Below are 22,844 nucleotides of genomic sequence, written 5' to 3' on the forward strand. Positions count from 1 at the left end.
GGCTTTTTGAGATGGGAGAGCTCCTCTGAGGAATAAACAAAACTTTCTGCGTGATGCTCAAGTGTGAAGTGTAGCACTGATAGAAAAAACTGTCCTTATGAGAAGCCTCTCTGATTTTGCCTTTAGCATCTCAAGGGGCTCAGTGAGGCACGAGAACCCAGTATACTTGCATTTGAACAAGAAGGGTCAAGCACCCTTGACCACGTGGATCCCTGTTTATTAAGGGTGTCTGTACCTCATTATACCCTCTTTCTTTGAGATAAAGTCAATAGCAAAGTTAAAGTCAAGGACTATGTGCAAAATGGAATGTGTTGGTTTTGTCCCAAGGCTAATCACGTTTAAGTATGTTTCCAAAATCCTCCAAAGATAAAGTGGACAAATGCTATGTGATATTGTTTATATATGGGATCTAAAAAAAAAAAAAGGTACAAATGAACTTATTTACAAAACAGAAGTCACACTTGTTGAAAACAAACTTATGGTTACCAGGGGTAGGGGGCAGTGAGAATTTGGGAGATTGTGGTTGACATATACACACCAAAGACTCAGCCATGTTCAATTTTGCGACCCCGTGGGCTTTAGCCTGCCAGGCTCCTCTGTCCATGGGATTTCCCAGGAGAGAATACTGGAGTGGGTTGCCATTCCCTTCTCCAGGGGATCTTCTGGACCCAGGGATGGAATCTGCATTTCTTACGTTTCCTGCACTGGCAGGCAGATTCTTTACCACTAGCATCACCTGGAAAGTCCATACACATTACTATATATAAAATAGATAACTAATAAGAACTTTTGTGTGGCACAGGGAACTCTACTTTATACTCTTTAATGATTTATATGAGAAAATAATCCAAGAAAAAGGGTGGGCATGTGTATAACTGATTCACTTTTTTGTACACTTGACACTAACACAAGTGTTGAAAATCAACTATACTTCAATAAAAACTCGGAAGTATATAAAGTGGAAAGAGCCAAGATGTTTGAGGGGAGAGAAAAACAGACTGAACACTAGGCACGTCAGCTGAGGATGCTGATAAAGGAGAGGTGAGGAAGGAGTTACTGCCCGTGAACTCATCCTGTCCACAGCGTTTTGGTTGAAGGGGTTTATCGAGGCACCTGGCTCCTATCAGTCTGGAGGCAGAGCTTCCCATGGCAATTTTGGTAAATGTGAAAACCCCTGCCCTGTGGCAACACATCACATTTGGTCTGATCTGACCCTTTGTCTTAAGATCTTTGCCTCAGTGAAAGGGAATGAAGCGCTAAATGTGGAATTGTATCGGTTGTGGGTGTGTCACTTGCTGCAACTAAAGAGGAAACAAACCTTGAGGACAAAGAAATGGCTCTTCTAAACAGGGCACCAAGAGTAAAGACCTCTGCTTGTCCAAACAAAGGGATGGGTTTTCCTAATTTGCTGGAGATGTTCTTTGGGAATAAGTCTTAGAAGAGGTCCACTGCAAGTATTCAGATGTCATGAAGAAATCAAACCACCTGTAATTTACTACTGGGCTTCCCTGTGCTCAGTGGTAAAGAATCGTCCCGCCAATGCAGCAGACACGGATCAGTCCCTGGGTCGGGTGGATCCCTTGGAGAAGGAAATGGCAACCCACTCCAGTATTCTTACCTGGGAAATCCCATGGACAGAGGAGCCTGGTGGGCTACCGTCCATGGGGTCGCAAAAGAGTCGGACACAACTTAGTGACTAAATGGCAGGAACAACTTACTAGTCCTCTGGTTCACCTTTTCTAAGCAAGAATGGGACTGAATCCCGTTCCCGTTCTGCCTGCCACTGGCCTTTCCCATTTTCCACAATGAACTTCGTGGGAACTTTCCCATGTTCCCTCTTTCTGGATTGCTTCTTCATTCTCAGTTGATACTGTCCATCCCGTTACTGAGAAAATAGAGACCAGCTTGTGAGAACTCACCACTTCCTGCCCCAGCACTTAAAACTAATGCAACATGGTCATCCTCATCTCTCTCTCTCTCTTTTTTTTTTTTTTGGTATCTTATTCTTTCCTTCTTTCACTCATTCATTTATCCATTTGTTTATTTAATGGACACCTATTGGATACTTTTATGTGCTAGACATAGTGCTAGGTGCTGTAAATGGGTCAGTGAATTAGACACCAACCCCACTGACGAGGGAAACAAGGATGCCCCCTTTCCTGTCTGAGAGCTTTGCCTACACTCTACGGTTTCCTTTCTTGCATCCTCAGAAACTGGGCTCTACCAATACTTGGTCTGGCTTGTGTAACTACAAATAAATCCTCCCATTCAACTACCTCTTTCCCATTATTATTTCTTCATCTTAAGAAATAAAATACAAGTGAAACAATTATAAAAATACCCTGTCTTGCTCCTCACCGTCATTATTGGTGTCTGTCGCAGTCAAGCTTAGGATAGCTGCTTATTCTCTCTTTCCAGTTTTCTTCATCACATCAATTCATTCACCAACTGCGGGAGATCTGATTTATCCTTCTTCCCTACGCTTTTGTGGAAATGCTTCTCACAAAGATTACCAATACTTATTTTGGGTGTTTATTCAGTTCTTATCTTTGCCTCTTTTATTGATCTACTGTTGGCTTCTGTGACTCTATTTCTCCGCTTATTCCTTCTTCCTCTTTGGAAATGTCTTCTGTTAATTTCATAGACTGTTCATCCTAGTCTCCCTATAATTCAAGCTACTCCAGGGTTTCCTTTCAATTCCACAAAATTTCCTCCTATAATTACACTTACTCCAGAGTCTTCAAAAACCTGATTTGTTCTCAAATCTATATCTTTGGGTCAGATGTTTATTTTAGCTCTAGTTCCGTGTTTCTGACTGTGCCTATGTATTCTATCGGCACTTCAAACACAATGAAGGCAGAACTGAATTTAACACGCTCACCCTCCTTGAGATATGTTCCTCCACTAATTGTCTTCATTTAGACAAACTACACTATTCAGTTAATAATATTATTTTCATGGCCCAGGCACTCACATGGGCATGAGATCCAGAATGCAGACTCTCAACTGTCATACCACTTTTTATCTCAGTGGTTCAAGTGTTGGAGTCGTTTCTCTCTCCGTTTCTACATACCTCGGTCTATCAAGTCTATGGATCCTATTTCAAATATATCTCTTTCTATTTTCACTGCTATTTCCCTCAATGTATTAGGCCTTTGCAGTATTACTCAGATTATCTCACTCATATCATTCAGCACTCTCCTAACTAATGTCTTTGACTTTGGTCTAATCTTTTGCCGACTGAAAACAGTGATCATCCTCAAGCATAAATCTAACTATAATACACCTTGCCTTGCAGTCTTCCAGTGACTTTTCATAGCCTTTAGAATACTGTCCAAATTCTCAGTATCCTGTAAAAGTGTTAGCCACTCAATCTTGTGTCTGGCTCTTTGCGACCCCATGGACTGCGGCCTGCCAGGCTCCTCTATTCATGGAATTTTCCAGGCAAGAATACTGGAGTGGGTTGCCATTCCCTTCTCCAGAGGATCTTCCTGACCCAGAGATAGAACCTGCGTCTCCTCCATTGCAGGCACCAATCCTGTTCTTTCTGGACTCCTGGCCTTCACCTCTATGGTTACCTTTGCATAATAAGTCACCTTCTTTCCCTTCTTCACCTAGACAGCTTCCATTCATTTCCATCATCCATTCAGTTTAGGAATTTTCTTTTCCAGAAAGCCTTTTTGATGCTCACCTTTCCCCAGAACTATCTGGATCAGGTAACACTAATCTGTGCTTTCCCTCATGGTAACACTTGTTCCTTTATGGCGTTAGTGATCGGTTTACTTTCATGGTTTTCCTATTAGACTACGATTTTTTTGTGAGTGGGAACTCCTGTTCATTTTTATATCCCAGTGCCTAACTCAGTGCCTGACATACAGTAGGTTTTCAACTGACTCATAAAGAGCAGATGCAAATCTGTCCTTGTTAGTCACTTAGTCATGTCTTGACTCCTTGTGACCCCATGGACTGTAGTCCACCAGGCTCCTCTGTCTGTGGGATTTTCCGGGCAAGAGTACTGAAGTGGATTGCCATTTCCTTCTCCAAGGGATCTTCCTGACCCAGGGACTGAACCTTAATCCCACTATTTTCCCATTCCATATAATAATGAACTTGGAGGGATTGTAAAAATTGAACAAAGCCATCCTTAATTCCAGGATAATACCTCCACTGTGTACTGCACAGTTGGTTTATACAAAAGTATTGACTCGATTGCTCTTAATTTCTTCAGAGACATGCCTAATGGATTTGTAAAGAAACTCCTGGTGGTCCATTCTAGCGTTTTATAATATCTCGTTAAATATTTGTTCTATAAATTCATCCTGAATTCTAGTCCCTTTCCATCTTTTCCCCATAGAACAAAACTGTCTCCATGCACTCTTCTCTTACTGTTCCCTCAGATTTTTCTACATGCATAGTATTGCAAATGTTTGTCAGGCAGAATCAGTCACAGAGTGAACTCTCACCAGAGGAACCATGGCAGGATGTCAGTCCTGCACATGGGGGCTTTAGTCACTTGACTCTACAAATGAACTTTAAAGATCCATGGGGTGCTCTCCATTTCCTCTGCCTCTTTCCTTTCTCACTCTCCCAATGGTGCCACCACTCTCCTTGTTTTCCCAGCTAAGAGCTGCTGCCTGCAGAAAGGATGCTGAATTCTCCCATAGTCATAAACCCCCATAAAACTCAAACAACAAAGGCACAGAATGGAAAGGCATAGGATGCTTTACTTACTTGCAGCTAATTTATAATTATGCTCAGGCAATCTATCCAAGGGATATAGATTTTGGCTAAAAGTCACCTGTGATGTTTATAAAAGATTGCATTATTTTCTTTCCCAAAATAACATTATCTATTTTTATTGCAACTAAATATGGATGCCAGGTGCTTTACATTATTCATCCTATTCTATGAGCACATGCATTTAGCTTTGTTTAATCTTCAGAGCTAATTCAATTTTTAGTTTATTCAAGTTCTTTTTAGGTACCTCCCATGCAGCTCTGGAGAGCTGTGTCTGACTCTAGCATCAAGGCCATGAATTCCCAGATTCAGGTAAATCCACTGATTTATTTTAACTGAAACTTCTCACTCTCCCTGGCTAGTTTGTCTTTCTTTACTTTCCCTTGTAACTGGAATCACCTGCTACAAATATGCCTTTGGCCCTCTAGCTGTTCCAAGAGGGGGGAATTGTGTTTTTTTTAATCTCTAGCAAAGAACCCACCCCTCTTCTAGCCTCTTAAATGCAGTCATTGTTCCAGAACTTGGATTTTGTCCATCTGTCCTTCCCTTAAAAAAAATTCACCTCTAGTCAGAGTTGGAATCAAGGTGGTGGAGCATGAAGATTCGGAGCTCACCCCCTCCCAGGGATGCTCCACAACTACACACATAGCAACCGTCTCTGAAGACAACCTGAAGACGAGAAGAAAAGCTTCCCTACAACTCAGGACATAAGGAAAGGGCCACGCTGAGATGGGTAGGAGGGGCCAAGATGCGGTCTAGTCAGAACCCCCACCCTCAGGGCAGTGATCCACAAGTGGGAGGCATATCACGTTCATGGAGAACCCCCTCCCCAACCCTGAGGAGAGAGGGGTCTGAGCTTTTCCTTGGGCTCCCCAGCCCCAGGGGTCCTGCACTGGAAAGATGATCCCCCTCATAACATCTAGCTTTGAAACCCAGAGGGGCTTATGTCCAGGAGAGCTGGAGGGCTGTGGGAAAACTGAGATTTCACTCTTGCAGGGCTTGCACATAAATCTACTCCCTCTGAGTCCCAGCACACAGGTAGCAGCTTGAAAAGAACCTGGGCCACACACGGAGGAGATCACTGACATAAAGACAGGTAGCAGAGGCACAGGGTTCTGCTGGCACTTTCTCTGGAGACGAAAGCACTGGTGGGTCCCAAATTTCTTTCACTCTCTTTCACCTAGCTGGCTCAGGGCTGGCAAGCGCCATGTCTGTCCCACTCAATCAACCGAGCTAAAGTCGTGTACCCTATCCTGGTGTTCCCTGGGACCCATCTCACTCAACCCACCTGTCCCATCTGGCCCCTCCAAAGTGGCTCTTGTCCCCACTACCTATTACTCAGCCTTAAGAAAGAATGATACCTTGCCATTTGTAATATGTGGATGGACCAGAGGGTAAATACATGCCAAGTGAAGTAAGTGGGACAGACAGACAAATACTGTATGATCTCACTACACAGGCACACCTCAGAGTAATTGTGGGCTTGGTTCTAGACCATGGCAATAAAGGGAATATCACAATAAAGTGAGTTACATGTATTTTTTGGTTTCTCAGGGCATATAAAACTTATGCTTACACTATACTGTGGTCTATTACATGCATAAAAGCATTTTGTCTAAAAGAAACCAATATATATACCTTAATTAATTCTTTATTGCTAAAAAATGCTATCATCCAACAATACAGTGTTGCCACAAAATTTCAGTTTGCAAAAATTGCAATACCTATGAATTGCGATAAAATGAACTGTGTTTGTATGTGAAATCTAAAAAAAAACAGACAATAAAATAAAATAAAAACAAACTCATAGATAACAGAGAACAAACTGGTGGTTAGCAAGGGATAGGGTGATGGGGTGTTGGGTGAAATAAGTAAAGAGGATTAAGAAGGATATATTTCTAGCTATAAAAATAAATGTCATGGAGATAATTACAATAATAACTTTGGTGACAGAAATTACTAGACTTGTAGTGGCGATCAATTCATAATGTATATAAATGTTGAATCACTTATGTTGTACACTTGAAGTGAATATAATTTTAACTGTAGTTCAATAAGAAGAATAGAAAGGAAGAAAGGGAAGTTGCTCAGTCATGTCTGACTCTGCGACCACACAGAGTGTAGCCTACCAGGCTCCTCTGTCCATGGAATTCTCCAGGCAAGAATACTGGAGTAGGTTGCCACTTCCTTCTCCAGGAGATCTTCCCGACCCAGGGATTGAACCTGGGTCTCCTGCATTGTAGGCAGACGCTTTACTGTCTGAGCCACCAGGCAAATATACAAATAAATTCAATCCTAGTCATACTTTCTTTCTATTATTCTACTGGTTTGTAAATGCACATATCTGTTCCTGACTACTCACTTAGAGTATAACTTTTTCCAAATCCTAAATACTTAGAATCTAAAATTTCTGTATCTTTATTGTAAGCTAAAGATTCCTGACAATGTTTTTTAACATCTGTCCTTTAAGATTTCTTTCAACAAAGCACACAATCTGGTGGGAGAGACATGTGAACAATGACTCCAGCAAATTGGTGCATGCAGGTCCTCATCAGAACTGTTACTTCCAATTCACCCTCTCACAGATCAGCTTTCAGAGCAGGCTTTCCTTCCCTCCAGGGGCAGGGATTGGTGCTTGTCCCTTTGTCTGTAGCCCTCTGTTCTTGCACCTGTTTGGAATGCTTGCAGCAGGGAGAGTATGTACACCGGCTTGAGGGCAGGAGAGAGTGTGGCCAGATAAAGGACACTGCTTGTGAAAGGGTATGCTGGGGATAGAAAGGGGAGGAGCTTGAGGAAGTAAGCAGGGGGCAGAATTTAGCTGTCCCAGTGTGCTGTGATAACACCTTGGATGTAAACCTATAGGGAATGAGGGTATAGTGATGATATCTAGTGTGTGTTTTGGCTCATTCTAGTAGCACCCTGGGGGCTGAATTGCAAAAGGGCAACCAAGAGGCAGGGGAGTGGTTAGGAAGGAAGCTTATGCAATGGTTTGGCCAGGCAGAGAGACTGGCCTCCTGGTCTCCATTGCAGAGAGGACATGATGAGGCTGGAATTAGGGAAACAGCATTAGAGAGAAGAAGGTGGGTGCTGGGGGAATTTTGGAGGAAAAAAATTCCAGGTGTGATGACCTGAGGAGAGCAGACTTGTGGAAATTTATGCAAGAGGAGGGCATTCACGGCCCAGAAGAAGGGAACTGGTGATGGCCCTGTACATGGATGGAAGTGAAAGTCGCTGTGTCGTGTCCAACTCTGCAACCCCATGGACTATACTGTTCATGGAATTCTCCAGGCCAGAATACTGGAGTGGGTAAACTTTCCCAACTCCAGGGGATCTTCACAACCTAGGGATTGAGCCCAGGTCTCCCGCATTGCAGGCGGAGTCTTTACCAGCTGAACCGAATACCGGAGTGGGTAGCCTATCCCCTCTCCAGGGGATCTTCCAGGAATTGAACTGGGTCTCCTCCATTGCAGGCAGATTCCTTACCAACTGAGCTGTCAGGGACATGGATAGGCAGCAGTTAACGAGGGAAGGGAAACTCCGAAGCTGCACCCTGTGGAATGTGACTTCCTTGGTGCTGTTCCCCAGCCTGATGGGGAACTTGGGAAGGCAGGTGGCAGTGGGGGCCCTGTGCTTGGCTTTCTGGCCTCACTGATCCAGTCCCAGCCTGCAGGTCCTCCACATTTATTTCCCATAAACTTTTGGCACACATCTAGCTAATTGCATTACTACTCCTCAGACAGAGCCTGCTTTATAATACAATTCTGGGCTTATTCGCCTATTGATAATACCATCAGATCCTTCTCATCTCCCTCCTTTATCTGGAATGACCTCTTTCTGCTCAGTCTCTTTAATGTGGCCCAAACCTCCGGCTCCAGGAAACCCTTACTGATCTCTCCTTTGATTTTTCTCTTACTCTGTGGTTGAAATGGAGCAGGTGAGCTGGGTTAAAATCTTGGCTTTGGCACAACTGGCACATCACTTTGCATTCCTATGCCTCCAAACCCTCTTTTACAGTTAGTTCCTACTCAGGATTCTGGTGATGATATATTGAATTAGTACATATAAACTTAATGTGCTTCCTGTATTTCTCTCTGGGCATAGAGCAGAAGACTGAGAAATACTTACTAATTTGATCTTATGAATATCCTGTTAGGTGAGCCTGGAAGATCCATCTACTATAACCTCTAAACTTTGTCTTCTTCAGGAATGAATTACTAGTCTAAAATTTTTGCTATTTCATGAATAAGGTGGGGATAAACAATATTCTAATTATGACATATAATTTAAGTATAGTAAATAAGAATTATGGAATGCTTAGTATGTACTAGGTATTTCCTCACAGCAACCCTATGAGTGGGTATCATTAGTATCCCATGTTACCCTTGGACAAACAAGTATTATGAAGTAAAATAACTTATCCAAAGTTAGAGAGACAGGAAGTAGAATTGAACTTACATTTTTCTAACTCCAGAGGTCATGCTGGACTCTGCCTTTAGGTAGATGTTCAACCTATGGGATTCTTCACTGTAACTGCAGACTGAACTGGGACCTTGAGCTTTTCAGAGAGGTGGGAGGTATTGAGAGTGAGGAGGGTTTTACAGGTGGGAAAAATTACACCAGCAAGGTTGCAAAGTTAAATGAGCTTGGTATACATGGGAGAATGTAGTGGACACACCTGCAGCTCTGAGGAAGGAATAAATATAGGTAAAGGCCATTCTTCCTCTTGTATTCTGTGCCATGCTTCCTAACACCACTGCCTGTCCTCTCATTCCAGCTGAAAATCTGGGACTCGATTTAGGAACTTCTTCCTTTGTCATTTGATAAATTAGTAGTTAAATCCCACTGACTTTGCTCTTATCCATCCATCTTAGCCTTCTCTACGATTTACAGCCTAGTGCAAGTCTTTGCTTTCTTGCTTGGATTACAAAAGTGTCATTTTCGTTTCCCAGGTTATGGGCTGGATTCATTATAAAATTTCATGAGTGAAGTTTCCAAAAGTCAAATCCAGTTTGCCACTGTCTTTGTTAGAGTCCTTCAGTGGTTCCCTGGTGCCTTAGAACAAAATTTAGATATTTCCAGTGACACACAGGGTCTTCCAAAGTCTTACCCTGGGCTCTGTTTGACTACGTAAATGACTAATCCTGCTGGGTTCATGTCAGCCTGGTGACTGCCTACTTGTTTTTCAAAAGTGCAGTGACTCTTCTCTGTTGGGGGTGCTGTTCTCCAGCATCATGTGTGGTGTTCACCCCTCCTTGTGTCTCTTCTGCACACTGTACAGCCTAACTTTGTATTTTCCTACTGTTTCGTTCAACTTTTTAAAAAGTTATAGTTGAAGTATAATATTATATAAGCTACAGGAGTACCATATAGTGATTCACAATTTTAAAGGTAGCAGAAACATCACTTTGCCAACAAAGGTCTGCAAATCAAAGCTATGGTTTTTCCGGTAGTCATGTACAGATGTGAAAGTTGGACCATAAAGAAGGCTGAGGACTGAAGAATTGATGCTTTTGAACTGTGGTGCTGGAGAAGACTCTTGGACAGCTGGGAGATCAAACCAATCAATCCTAAAGGAAATCAACACTGAATATTCATTGGGAGGACTGATGCTGAAGCTGAAGCTCTAGTACTTTGGCCATCTGATGTGAAGAGCTGACTCATTGGAAAATACCCTGACACTGGGAAAGACTGAAGGCAAGAAGAGGAGGGGGCGACAGAGGATGAGATGGTTGGTTGGAATCATCCACTCAGCGGACATGAGTGTGAGCAAACTCTGGGAGATGGTGAAGGACAGGGAAGCCTGGTGTGCTGCAGTCCATGGAATCACATAGAGTTGGACACAACTAAGCGACTGAACAACCACAGTTATTATAAAGTATCATCTGTATTCCTGTGATGTACAATAGCTTTGCAGATGATTTTATACACAGTAGTCTGTGCCTCTTAATCCCCTAATCCTAACTGGCCCCCTTCCTTTCCTCCCACCACTGGTAACTGCTGGTTTGTTCTCTGTGTCTGTTTCTTTTTTTGTCATATTCACTAGTTTGTTTTATTTTTAGATTCCACATATAAGTGGTATCATACAGTATCTGTCTTTCTCTGACATTTTTACTTAGCATAATACTCTCCAAGTCTACCCATGTTGTTGCAAACTGCAAAATTTCATTCTTCTTCATGGCCAAGCAGTAGTCCCTTGTATAGATGTACCATATCCTCTTTATCTACTCAGCTGCGGATAGATGCTTAGGCTGCTTCCATATATTAGCAATTGTAAATAATGCTTCTATGAACATTAGGCTACATACATATTTTCAAATTAGTGTTTTTATTTTTTCACACCTGTCAGAATGGCTATCATCAAAAAGACTACAAATAACAAATGTTGGCAAGGATGGAAAGAAAAGGAAACCCTTGTGCACTGTTGGTGGGAATGCATGTTGGCACAGCCACAGTGGAAAACAGTACGGAGGTTTCTCAATAAACTAAAAATAGAGGTATTATATGATCTACTCCTGGTTACATATCTGAAAAATCAAAAATACCACTCAAACTGCTTTTGAATTGTGATACAGAAAGTTCCACAGGACAGCGACTATTATTTGTTCTCCAGAGTAATGCCTGGCATGAGATTGGTGCTCAGTAATTGTTCATTGAATTAAAGAAATAATGGCTGAACAAAGCAAGAAAAAAGATGAAAAGGTCAGATTTTAAAGGGCTTTGAAAGCCAGTCAGGGGAAATTGGGGGCATTTCTCTTTGAAATAAGATGATGTGTGCAAATTGTTTTTGGAAAATTAGTCACAGAGGAGCACTCAGATTTATTCTCATCTTAGAACTTCTGCTCACATTGTTTCCTTCCCTGCGTTGCCATCCCTCAGCATCTCTGCATATTCCGTCCAGTGTAGTTCTCTTATTGGGAAGGATATTTGAAAGGCTCGTTGGAAAGCCAACAGGATTTTGTACAACAAGTAAATTATGATTTGAGTATGCATGTTTCTAAGTCGGCCTGTTCTGTCTGAAAGTGGGGAAATCATCCTCAAATTCTTATCTAGCAACAAACTCACTATTATACTATCTGGTTGCTAGTTTTGCTATTTTATAATGCAAAAGACAGTCAATAAAAGAAAATAAATTTTAATTAAAACCAGAGAAGGCTATGGAAAAAGCAATACTTTTTCAGGGAGCAAAATAGAGTGCTGGACTTGACTTAGTCTCAACTATGCATGTATGTACTCTTTTCAGTTCAGTTCAGTTCATTTCAGTCGCTCAGTCATGTCCGAAAACAACAGAATGGGAAAGACTAGAGATCTCTTCAAGAAAATTAGAGATACCAAGGGAACATTTCATGCAAAGATGGGCTTGATAAAGGGCAGAAATGGTATGGACCTAACAGAAGCACAAGATATTAAGAAGAGGTGGCAAGAATACACAAAAGAACTAGACAAAAAAGATCTTCATGACCCAGATAATCATGATGGTGTGATCACTCATCTAGAGCCAGATATCCTGGAATGTGAAGTCAAATAGGCCTTAGAAAGCATCACTGTGAACAAAGCTAGTGGAGGGGATGGAATTCCAGTTGAGCTGTTTCAAATCCTGAAAGATGATGCTGTGAAAGTGCTGCACTCAATATGTCAGCAAATTTGGAAAACTCAGCAGTGGCCACAGGACTAGAAAAGGTCAGTTTTCATTCCCATCCCAAAGAAAGGCAATGCCAAAGAATGCTCAAACTACTGCACAATTACACTCATCTCATATGCTAGTAAAATAATGCTCAAAATTCCCCAAGCCAGGCTTCAGCAATACATGAACCATGAACTTCCAGATGTTCAAGCTGGTTTTAGAAAAGGCAGAGGAACCAGAGATCAAATTCCCAACATCTGCTGGATCATCAAAAAAGCAAGAGAGTTCCAGAAAAATATCTATTTCTGCTTTATTGACTATGCCAAAGCCTTCGATTGTGTGGATCACAAGAAACTGTGGAAAATTCTGAAAGAGATGGGAATACCAGACCACCTGACCTGCCTCTTGAGAAACCTATATGCAGGTCAGGAAGCAACAGTTAGAACTGGACATGGAATGACAGACTGGTTCCAAATAGGAAAAGGAGTACGTCAAGGCTGTATATTGTCACCCTGCTTATTTAACTTCTGTGCAGAGCACATCATGTACTCTTTTACAATTCGTTTATTATGTATGACACGCATGCACAGACACACACACAGAAGTATATTGATCAATATTTAACAACTGGCTCTCCACAAAAAAGGGAGGGGCCCTGAAATGTCGTATTTGCTGATTTCTACAATACTAGTACTCCAATCATGACCAATTTTAAGCAACCACTATGAAGTCACTGAATGTAGATTTGCAAAGAAATGCTAGCCACCCACTCTTGCAAAGCCTGTATTCCCTGGCTGCAACACATGACCTGCCTTATATTCTTTGGGGAGAGCTGCATACCAAGTTCAGTGCTGAGGGCACTGGGAATAAGGGCCCCACCCTTACAGACGTTAGTGGCAATGGGAAGACCAACAGGTAACAATTATGATACATGAGATTTACTAAACCAGAAGTAAATACAAAGTACTGTGGAAACAGGTAGAACACCTAACATAATGATTATAGCTAGGCATTCAGTTACATAGATCTGCCTGAGAAATGCAGGGAAGGCTTGATGGGGTGCATGGGGGTTTGCCATTTGATCTGAGACTTGGAAGATAGTTGGGAGCTTGCCAGATGAAATGTTTTCCAGCTGAGAGAAAGTAGCAAGTTCAGAGAACTACAAATAAGTCAGTACTGCTGGGATATAAAGTATACATTAGGAGAGCCATAAGCGATGAAGTTAAAAACATATAAAGGAGTCAGGATCACATTTGTTATGCGAAGAGGTTTAAACTCTAGGCTTCAGGGAACTACAAAAAGCATTTTGATAACATATTTGTGTATTAGAGAAACCTTCTGGTGAGCAGTGTGCAGGATGACCTAGGAGATGGTGGAATGGGAGAGGCTCGGTGTCCTGAAATGGAGCAGATGAGAAATGCTAAACTAGGGCAATGGTCGGGTGATGGAGTAGGTCAAACATGAGAGTTTAGGAGCTAGAATCACTAGCATCTGGTTATCACTTGGGATGGGTAGATAGGACAGAAAAGTACTATAAGGCCTCCTAGATTTGTGGTCTGGGAATCTAAAATAGGAAAGAAGAAAAGTGATATGGATTTATGAAGGAAATAAATGGATTTAGATTTAGTCATATTGGATTTGATGTACTTGCATGATGTCCAAAAACCAGTTAGGTTTTATGGGTCAGATGTCTTTGCAAGAGCTGTGTCCTGGGCTCTCATAGGTGGGAGTTGTAACCTTAGGTGTGGATGTAAGTAGGTGGAGTGACAAAGGTCAGGGCTGGGAAAGAGCAACCACAGTCCAGTTCAGGCTTCCCTCCACAGACAATGCACTTCCATGATACTAGACTATTCTCTCCCTAAACATGCCCAGCCTTCCCCTATTAACTCCTCTCTCAGTTGAACTTTCTTCCTTTCCTCTCTGTTCTCCTTATTGCTGCTTTGAGACATTCCACCCAACTTCACAGGCCCAGATCAATGCCATGTACTCCACGGAGCCTTCCTCCACTCTTTCCCAGCTTTTCTCCTCATGGATGCTGTGTCCTCTATTGTAAAGCATTAATAGTCTACTCAGGATTATTTGTGCACACGGCCAATAGTGAGCTCCTCCAAGGGGAAGAGTTTGCTTTTAAATGTCCTGGTGGCCTCTATATCTAGGAGTGTTGGGTGCTTTTGGGGTTATGAATGAATATTTCATTAAACTGCGGAGGATACTGAATCTTGCCCAATATTGGACTTCCCTGGTGGCTCAGATGATAAAGAAACTGCCTGATATGCAGGAGACCCAGGTCCAATCCCTGGGTGGGGAAGATCCCCTGGAGAAGGGAACGGCAACTCACTCCAGTATTCTTGCCTGGAGAATTCCATGGACAGAGGAGCCTGGTGGGCTACAGTGCATAGGGTTTCAGAGTCGGACATGATTGAGTGACTAACACTTTCACTGTTTCTCTTTTCTTTGAATATAAAATGATCTATCATAAAACTCAGCTTAATGTTGACCTAGCTTTAACTTTTCACCTTTCACCTTCCCCTAACTCATAACCAAAGTAAAGGAGACTAAGAACATGGTTACAGCCCAGCCTTCATCTGTCTGGAACTTGGACTGTCTGTAACTTAAGAATTCACAAGAGAATGCATAAGGAAATATAATTTTTTATTTTCAAGGTTAGCTGATTTTAAGGGGCTTTTTGGTATATGGTCAAATTGAGAATTCTGTAGGAGTGCAGGTTTTTCTTTTTTGTAGGCATATAGAAAAATTTATTTTTCTCTACCAGTGAAATTATAACTCAAAGCTGCAAGTATAAAATTGGGAATAAACAATGTGTGTTCATCTAACCAAAGGGCACAAAACATGAAACTGTAGGGCACTTTCACTGAGGCAATTTATGGCAGATGGAGTTTTCCCTTACATAGGATGTGAATTAGAAAATGGAACACTTTTCTTTAATAATAAAAAAATAAGATGGCACACTAGATATCTGTGTGCTAAGTGGCAAAAATTGCACCCCCTCCCCATCTTAGAAATCTTTATATTATTAAGAATGTAGTTGGGCCCAGAGAAATAGAGCAAATAAGACAATCAAAAGTGAATGATGGACCTGTGAGAATAGTATGAAAACAGGCCCCGTAAACTTGAGAAACCTCTGATTTAGGCCTAATGCTGAAGAGTTTGGTATGATTAATTTGCCTTTTGAGCTTCATCATTGACTAGGCTACCCACATAACTTCAGTGATTTCATGTCTGCAAATGTCAGCCCTATTGCCACTATTACGCCTCTTTTCCTTTGTGTTCTGTTTTTCTTGTTCAGGGTTTCTTCTTTAAAAAGGTAAGAGTTGGAGGGAGGCAGGGGAGAAGAGACACATTTAAGCCCCTTTTCTATCCACGTTCATCATTTTCCACGAGCACATCCTACTCAGATTGCTCAGTCAGAGTCGGAGTCAGGAGGCTGCCGGGGGCGTGGAGGTCACTGAGAAGGACAGGGCTGCGGGAAGGACAGCTGGTGGTACAGGTGAGGAGAGACAAAACCATGGGTTTTGTCTGATGCCTCTCATTTGATTCAAGTCACTCCATGAGGCATTGTTAGTTTCATTTTATTAATGAGAAAACTGAGGCTGAGAAAAACTGACTCACAATCTTATCCATTTTTTTTTTTTTACTCTGTGCTATCCTTGGGAATATTAATTTCAACATTTTGTGTAAAAGCAGCATGTAAGGTTATATATCTATGAAGTGAAGTGAAGTGAAGTTGCTCAGTCGTGTCCAGCTTTTCACGACCCCATGGACTGTAGCCTGCCAGGCTCCTCTATCCATGGGATTTTCCAGGCAAGAATACTGGCATGGGTTACCATTTTCTTCTCCAGGGGCTCTTCCCAATCCAGGGATTGAACCCGGGTCTTCAGTCTGCCTGCAATACAGGAGACCTGGGTTCAATCCCTGGGTCGGGAAGATCTCTTGGAGAAGGAAATGGCAACCCACTCCAGTATTCTTGCCTGGAGAATCCCACGGACAGAGGAGCTTGGCGGGCTACAGCCCATGGGATTGCAAGAGTTGGACACGACTTGGCGACTAAACCACCCACCACCACTTCCACATTGCAGGAGGGTTCTTTACCAGCTGAACCACAAGGGAAGCCCAAGATTACTGGAGTGGGTAGCCTATCCCTTCTCCAGGGGGTCTTCCCTGCCCAGAAATTGAACCCAGGTCTCCTACATTGCAGGCAGATTCTTTACCAACTGAGCCATCAGGGAATCAGCAGTATACCAGCTATATATATATATCTATATATTGACTATAATGATATAAAAGAAAATCAAGCAAAAACATGAGAAAAATATTACTAAATGCTAATATACTCTGGTTTTGAGAGGTAGGATACAGGATGCTTTTTTTCTTATGCCTTGTGTTCTATGTTTTCCATAATACATGATTGCTTTTCAATCATCAGCAGCAATAACAGCAACAACAGCAACAAATAAAGAATGTGTATTTCTTTAAAAGGAAGACTGCTTTTGTCTCTTGGGTTGCCAACACTCCTCTTGGGAAGGTAGAAGGCTGTTAAGAAATTTACAGAAACAAAGACCATTGGCCTTTTAAAAACTTGTCCAGTCAAACAAAACCCATAATGAAAAATTTGTCACAAACTCTTGGAGTTTCTATTCAGATTATGTTACACAGTTCCCCACTAGCTATCCTGTTTTAAAAAAGAAGTACATTAGAGTGACTCAACTGAAAATGAAACTGGTAGCCTGATCTATAAAATAGTCTACATATCTCTGTGTCCTATGGAAAGCAAATATTTGAATTGAATGTGTTTATTCACAGTGTTGTCCTTTAGCAAGATACTGCTGTGTCTCCACAATGCCAAAAGATCCAATCAATTCTTCAGCCAATGATAAAGACATTTTATCTATACAATGTTGAACACTTGAATTGACTGAACAGAGAGAGATCTTTTGGTATTGTGTAGATGGAGCTGAAATGTGACAAACGGGATCCTTTAAACTTTGGCTCCAGCATCAAAACAACCAGTTGTAAAACAAAAGATTTAGTCAATCAGGTAATTCTTTTGTCTACACAATTCCAAGCTATTATATAGAGTAATTTGTTTTATTGACTTGACCAAATATTTAGGTGAATCTGAATAACAGAAAGAAAGAAGATTCTGGCCTGAGTTTTCTGCATCCGAAATATAAGTTAAAAGTAAACAAATCAGCAAACACAAACCTCACACACTTGTCCCTCACATATAAATATTCTTTATATTTCCTCTAAAATGTAGTTCTCCTAAGCTCTACACACTGTAATTACGTGGTTAGAAAGACCTGGTCCAGATAGAATATTTATTAAAATGTAAATTAAACTTGCCCAAAAGAAAAAAACATGCAGAGAAAATAGTAGAATCAAATCCTGGGGCTAGAGGAGGTAGAGGTTAGAATCTTTTCAAGATTTAAGAAAAGACCCATTTCAGAAGAGGAAAAAGCCAGACCAAAGGGTCATTGATTTTGGACAAAACTGACTGCCCTTCATGGTTCTCATTCCATTCGTCAGGAGATACCTCTGTTCTTCCAGACTCAGAACCGCCGAATTGTCCCCTCTTCATCCTTTGTAGGTGACATGTTCACATTTCACCTCCTCTTTCTTTGAAACTCCTCTCTTGTTCACACTTTACTTTAAATTCTCCTGATAGAGATCTTGCTACAATACTTCATGCCTAAATCACTACCAACAGCTTCAAGAGTGGTCCTTCTTCAAAAGTAGAGGCAGAGTCTCAGCCTCCAACCCTGCCTTGTTCACAGCTGTCAGATTTATTGTCCCCAAAACCACTTTCCTCGCCACTGCTTCCTGCTCCCCACTCACACTCTTGGTTGCTCCTGCACTGAGTTCCAACTTCTTCCTTTGCCTGATGTTTGGGATCCTCCACAGCCCTTTCTCTCATTCTTCTCTCTCTCTTTCTCTCTCACAGATACACATATACACTAGCAATCCAATCTTACTTTCTGCTGTTCCTTCAAAGACTTCATTTTAATCAACCAAATCACTGCTGAGTGTGCTTAGTTGCTCAGTCATGTCTGACTCTTTGCAGCCCTATAGACTGTAAACTGCCAGGCTCCTCTGTCCATGGGGATTCTCCAAGCAAGAACTGGTATGGGTTGCTGTGCCCTCCTCCAGGGGATCTTCCCAATCCAGGGATTGAACTCAGGACTCTCGCATTATAGGCAGATTCTTTACCATTTGAGCCACCAGGGAACCAAATCACTACATACTACAAAAATTCCCCCATAGTAGCCTGTCCTGGTCCCCTCTCCAAATCCATACCATTCTCTTTCCAGCCATATCCTCATGACAACCCTAAATGCTCTGAACACAATTCCAAATGCCCTAATTATTAAAAGTTTGAGAAGTTGCCAAATCCTATACACACCTGTTCAACCAATGTTCTTTGTTTAAATGGTACATGTATAGTTTAAAGAATAAATCTTTCCCTTACAGTTGCCAACATATGAACAGATCCAGAATGAGGCTAATTAAACACTCAGATGAACCAACTTTACGTGTCCTTCATCAGGTATTTCATTGAACCCTCACACCAGTCCTGGTTGCTATTTATCCTCGTGCTTAAAGATAAGGACACTGAGGCTCAGAGAGTTCTGCTTACCCAGGGTCATACATCCAAGATGGTTAGAACTCTAGAATTTTAAAGCCCAGGGTTTTTTGGGGCCTTTGGCTTTTTGTTTTACTACTCGGCCTCTATAAGGACAGCCTATCTGTTAACAGCTTTGAAATATGAGTGTGAACATGTAACACAATTAGCAATTTAAAGCACATTATTAATGCTGATAGGTACTAATGACTGTAATTGAAAGGGAAGACATTAGACCAGACAAACAATTTTTTAGAATTTATAACAAGAATATAAATGAGTCTAATGAATGAATTTACTTCCTGACCTTCTTTGCTACAGACATTAACCCATGTTTAGTCTCTAACTGAGATGTACATACTCTTTACTCTCTTATTGTATTTGTTAATGTTTGCCTTGGCAGATGGCCAACAGACCTCTCTAAGTTTCCCTTAATCAAGTTTTGGGTAATAGATGGCCAAATATACCTTGTATTAGGTAGCACTGCTAGATCCAAAGCAACAGAAATCTAAGAGCTGGCAATAGTATCTCAAGTCTTCCCTTTTATCATCTAGGCACCTTTAATAATAAATGTTATATAAATCAAATGTCATGATATCATTTAAAATGTTGTATATATTTCTTTTTAGTGATGGTTCATTATTCATTTCATGCATGCCTAAAACACCACTATTTATTAGTAACTTACTTCACTATGTGCCCAACATTCAATACAATTCTTCATATTTCAGCAAATCCAGAGATTAGGAAGTGATAGTATGAATGATTCATCTGCATGCTTTAAAAAGTACACTCAGTTTTCTGTTTATGTACATAGGAAGAACTAAATTCCTACAGGATCAAAAAAAAAAAAAAAAAGGAAAGAAAATTCAACCTATTTGAATGAGCAAGTCTTGCTGATCACCTGTTCTTTTTCCTGTTTAACAAAGAAAGAAAAGGATCTGAAAGCCAAGTTCCTAGATGACTTAGGTGTGTAACTATAGGTAAGTGTGCACATGACATAAAGTATTCCTGCAACTGTCTTACAAACTACACCTACTGAAACACAGTTACACTTCACTCATAAAACCGCTGTTCAACCCTAACCACCTGACCATTCAGGTGATGTGAAACACAGCTGTGCTAAATAGGAAAAAGACGTGTGAAAAATGCAATCATTCTTTGTCACAAATAAGCCTGGTGTTAGCCTTTTTATCAGAATACTTCCCGAGCAGAGTCCACTGGGAGCCTGTACACGCCAGGACATTCTGTAGGAAGCTGAAGGAGAAAGTGACAGAATCTTTCCCCACTAAGACTGAAGAAGAAAAAAAAAAAAAAGGAGTCCAGGAACCCCTCTCAGTTTCAGTATTGTTTTGACTCATCTTTTCTCAAACTACCTTGTCAAATATTTTTCAGACAATAGAGTTCTTCAAAATATGCAGCTGCTACCTATAGAAGCCAGAAATGGCCTAATTATATTGATAACATTTCTCAGAGAGGCACACCATTTTAAAGGTAGAATTCTAGGGTTTCGGTTTATATTCCCTTATATTTTAATAGCACACAAACTGGTACCTGCTGGTGTGCTGTCAACACTTCCCATCTATTTTTAGGTCCTCAGTTGTTTTAGAGATGGATTTAATATGTAAAGCAGAGGCTTACACCAGTGAAACGTTTGTATGATTGTGTTTTAGTTTTGCCGTCAGCTAAGTAGGGCAAAGTTGATCCTATCTCACAAGGATCTCTCTCCCACATTTCCTCTGTGAACTCGGAGGCTCAGATTTGCTTACCTGCTTCCTTGAAGATACTGTGCTGTTGAAATATCTATTAGAGGTCTTTGAATTCAAATTCTTATTCTGATGGGTCGAGTCATTTTTCCATGTGTTAGAGTTTTCTTTAGGATCTGAAGGAATGGGACTTAAGAAGAGGATCCTAGCTATGAATCCATAGAGGACAGTGGCTAGGATCATTGGCACAACATAAAAGACACCAAAGTCCATTAGGTAAATAGGTGAGTAGTAATTCCTGGAGATCTTGTAGCCACAGGACACTACAATAGCATCTTTATAGGTGCTAATATTGAGATCCAGCAGGAAGAACCAGAGCATACAGTAAATAGATGTGAAAGCCCAGACAAAAATGATTATCTTTTTGGCTCTGGAAAATGTGCAGAGAAACTGGGCTTTGATGGGGTGACAGATTGCTATGTACCGCTCAATGGTAAAGGCTGTGATTGAGCAAGAGGATGCATTAATGCCCAAGTACTGGAGGTAAGTAATGCAGAGGCATCCAACGTAGCCATAGACCCAGGAACCGTAGATGCTGTCCGTTATGTTGGGGAGGCCTGCGGCCACCAGGACCATGAGATCAGCTACTGCTAGACTCACCAGGTAGCAGTTTGTGGGGGTCCTCATGTGCTTGGTCCTCATGACCACCAGGACTACCATGATGTTGCCCACGATGCCCAGACCACAGATGATGAGCACAAGTAAGATGGTGACCACTTGGTATTCGAGGGCCACCACAGCTCGCGGCTGAAGCTGCGTTTGGTTCAGTTCACTTCCTGTCTCGTTCTCCATCTTTAGTGGCTTGAGGCTTCTCTGGAACACTTCTCAATACATCTTCCTTCTGCTGCCCTGCCTTTACCACACTGGTTCTCTCCCCCTGTGAAGAGTTATAGTCCATATTCATTCACAGTATCATAATCACTTACAGGTAATTCTCATGTTCTCTCACTTCACCTCCCATTTTTCTGCAGTAATAGGGCTCATCTGTACTCCTGAAAACTCCTTTTATTGCAATCTAGTATAGGATAGTGGAGAAGGCAATGGCACCCCACTCCAGTACTCTTGCCTGGAAAATCCCATGGACGGAGGAGCCTGGTGGGCTGCCATCTATGGGGTCGCACAGAGTTGGACACGACTGAAGTGACTTAGCAGCAGCAGTACAGGGTAGAGTAACAGTTTTGACCACTTTACAATAAGAGGGACTGTTTTTTTTTTTTTTTTTTCTTAATGGACAAAAATGCTCAAGAAAAGAGACACAGAAAATGCTCCCTGTTTTGAAAGAATCCTCAAAAGGGGGGGAAAAAAGAAACAATATCAGCTACCTGAAAAATAAATACAAAGAAATCTCTCAGATGCTTGGGGAAAGTAAAATAAAGAAGAAAAAGATGCTGGGTGGGAGGCTGGGGCTTGGTGGGGGGGAGCCAAAAAGCTTGACAGAAAATTAGCATCTGCCTCCTTGGCTCTCAAAGGGTGAAGTCCCTCTGCTACAAAATAGCAAGCCTCCCCAGGCCCCCTGCCCTGCAGACCCAACAGAGAACAATTTTTCCTCTTACCTTTTCCTCCGTAGCGCTGCCCCTTCTTCCAGGTAGATGGAGCGGTAATAAGCGCGAGTTTCCAACCTTGCGGAAAGCCTCGTCCACTTTGGCAGGGAGACCACTTAGCAGGGCTCCGTCTTCGGAACTGCGGTTCCTCTGAACCCTCACAGCCTTTCCAACTGATGACAGACCATACAGCCGCAGCAGAAGCAGCAGCAGGAGCAGCAGCAGAGAGCCTGGCAAATCATAGATCGTCCCCTAATGAGAACACGCTCGGCTCCCTGTCTCCCCCCTCCCCTCTAGCACACACACCCCACACTCACACTCACAAATGCCAGTCAGTCCTCACTGATTCATGATCTCCCCTCTGAGGATTTTCTTATAAATGTGCTAACGATATAGTTGTAATCTGGAAGGCTGACGGCACCAGCCAGGGGGTTTGAAGCAGCTGGTCTTACAGTTGTTTATAGTCTAAGTTCTAGAGAAACTCGGGCACCTGGGTAAAGTCCCACTCCCCTGTGGGATAGGACTTAGGGAGAGCGAAC

The 22,844-nt window shown here is 41.8% G+C and overlaps 1 protein-coding gene across 1 annotated transcript in view; it reads right to left on the reverse strand.

Moving 5' to 3' along the window:
• The window catches only part of TRHR (thyrotropin releasing hormone receptor), a 46,751-nt gene extending 24,180 nt beyond the window's left edge, over nt 1-22,571 (reverse strand). The window contains exons 1-2 of the mRNA XM_069600817.1: nt 22,318-22,571; nt 20,768-21,641 (exon numbers count right to left, since the gene is read on the reverse strand). Of these exons, the coding sequence (XP_069456918.1) occupies nt 20,768-21,556 (789 nt within the window). The 5' untranslated portion in view covers nt 21,557-21,641; nt 22,318-22,571. The remainder of the gene's footprint in view (nt 1-20,767; nt 21,642-22,317) is intronic.
• Between the last annotated feature and the right edge of the window lie 273 nt (nt 22,572-22,844).

This window comes from Ovis canadensis, chromosome 9 (assembly GCF_042477335.2).
Source record: "Ovis canadensis isolate MfBH-ARS-UI-01 breed Bighorn chromosome 9, ARS-UI_OviCan_v2, whole genome shotgun sequence".
In the NCBI taxonomy this organism is placed as follows: domain Eukaryota; kingdom Metazoa; phylum Chordata; class Mammalia; order Artiodactyla; family Bovidae; genus Ovis; species Ovis canadensis.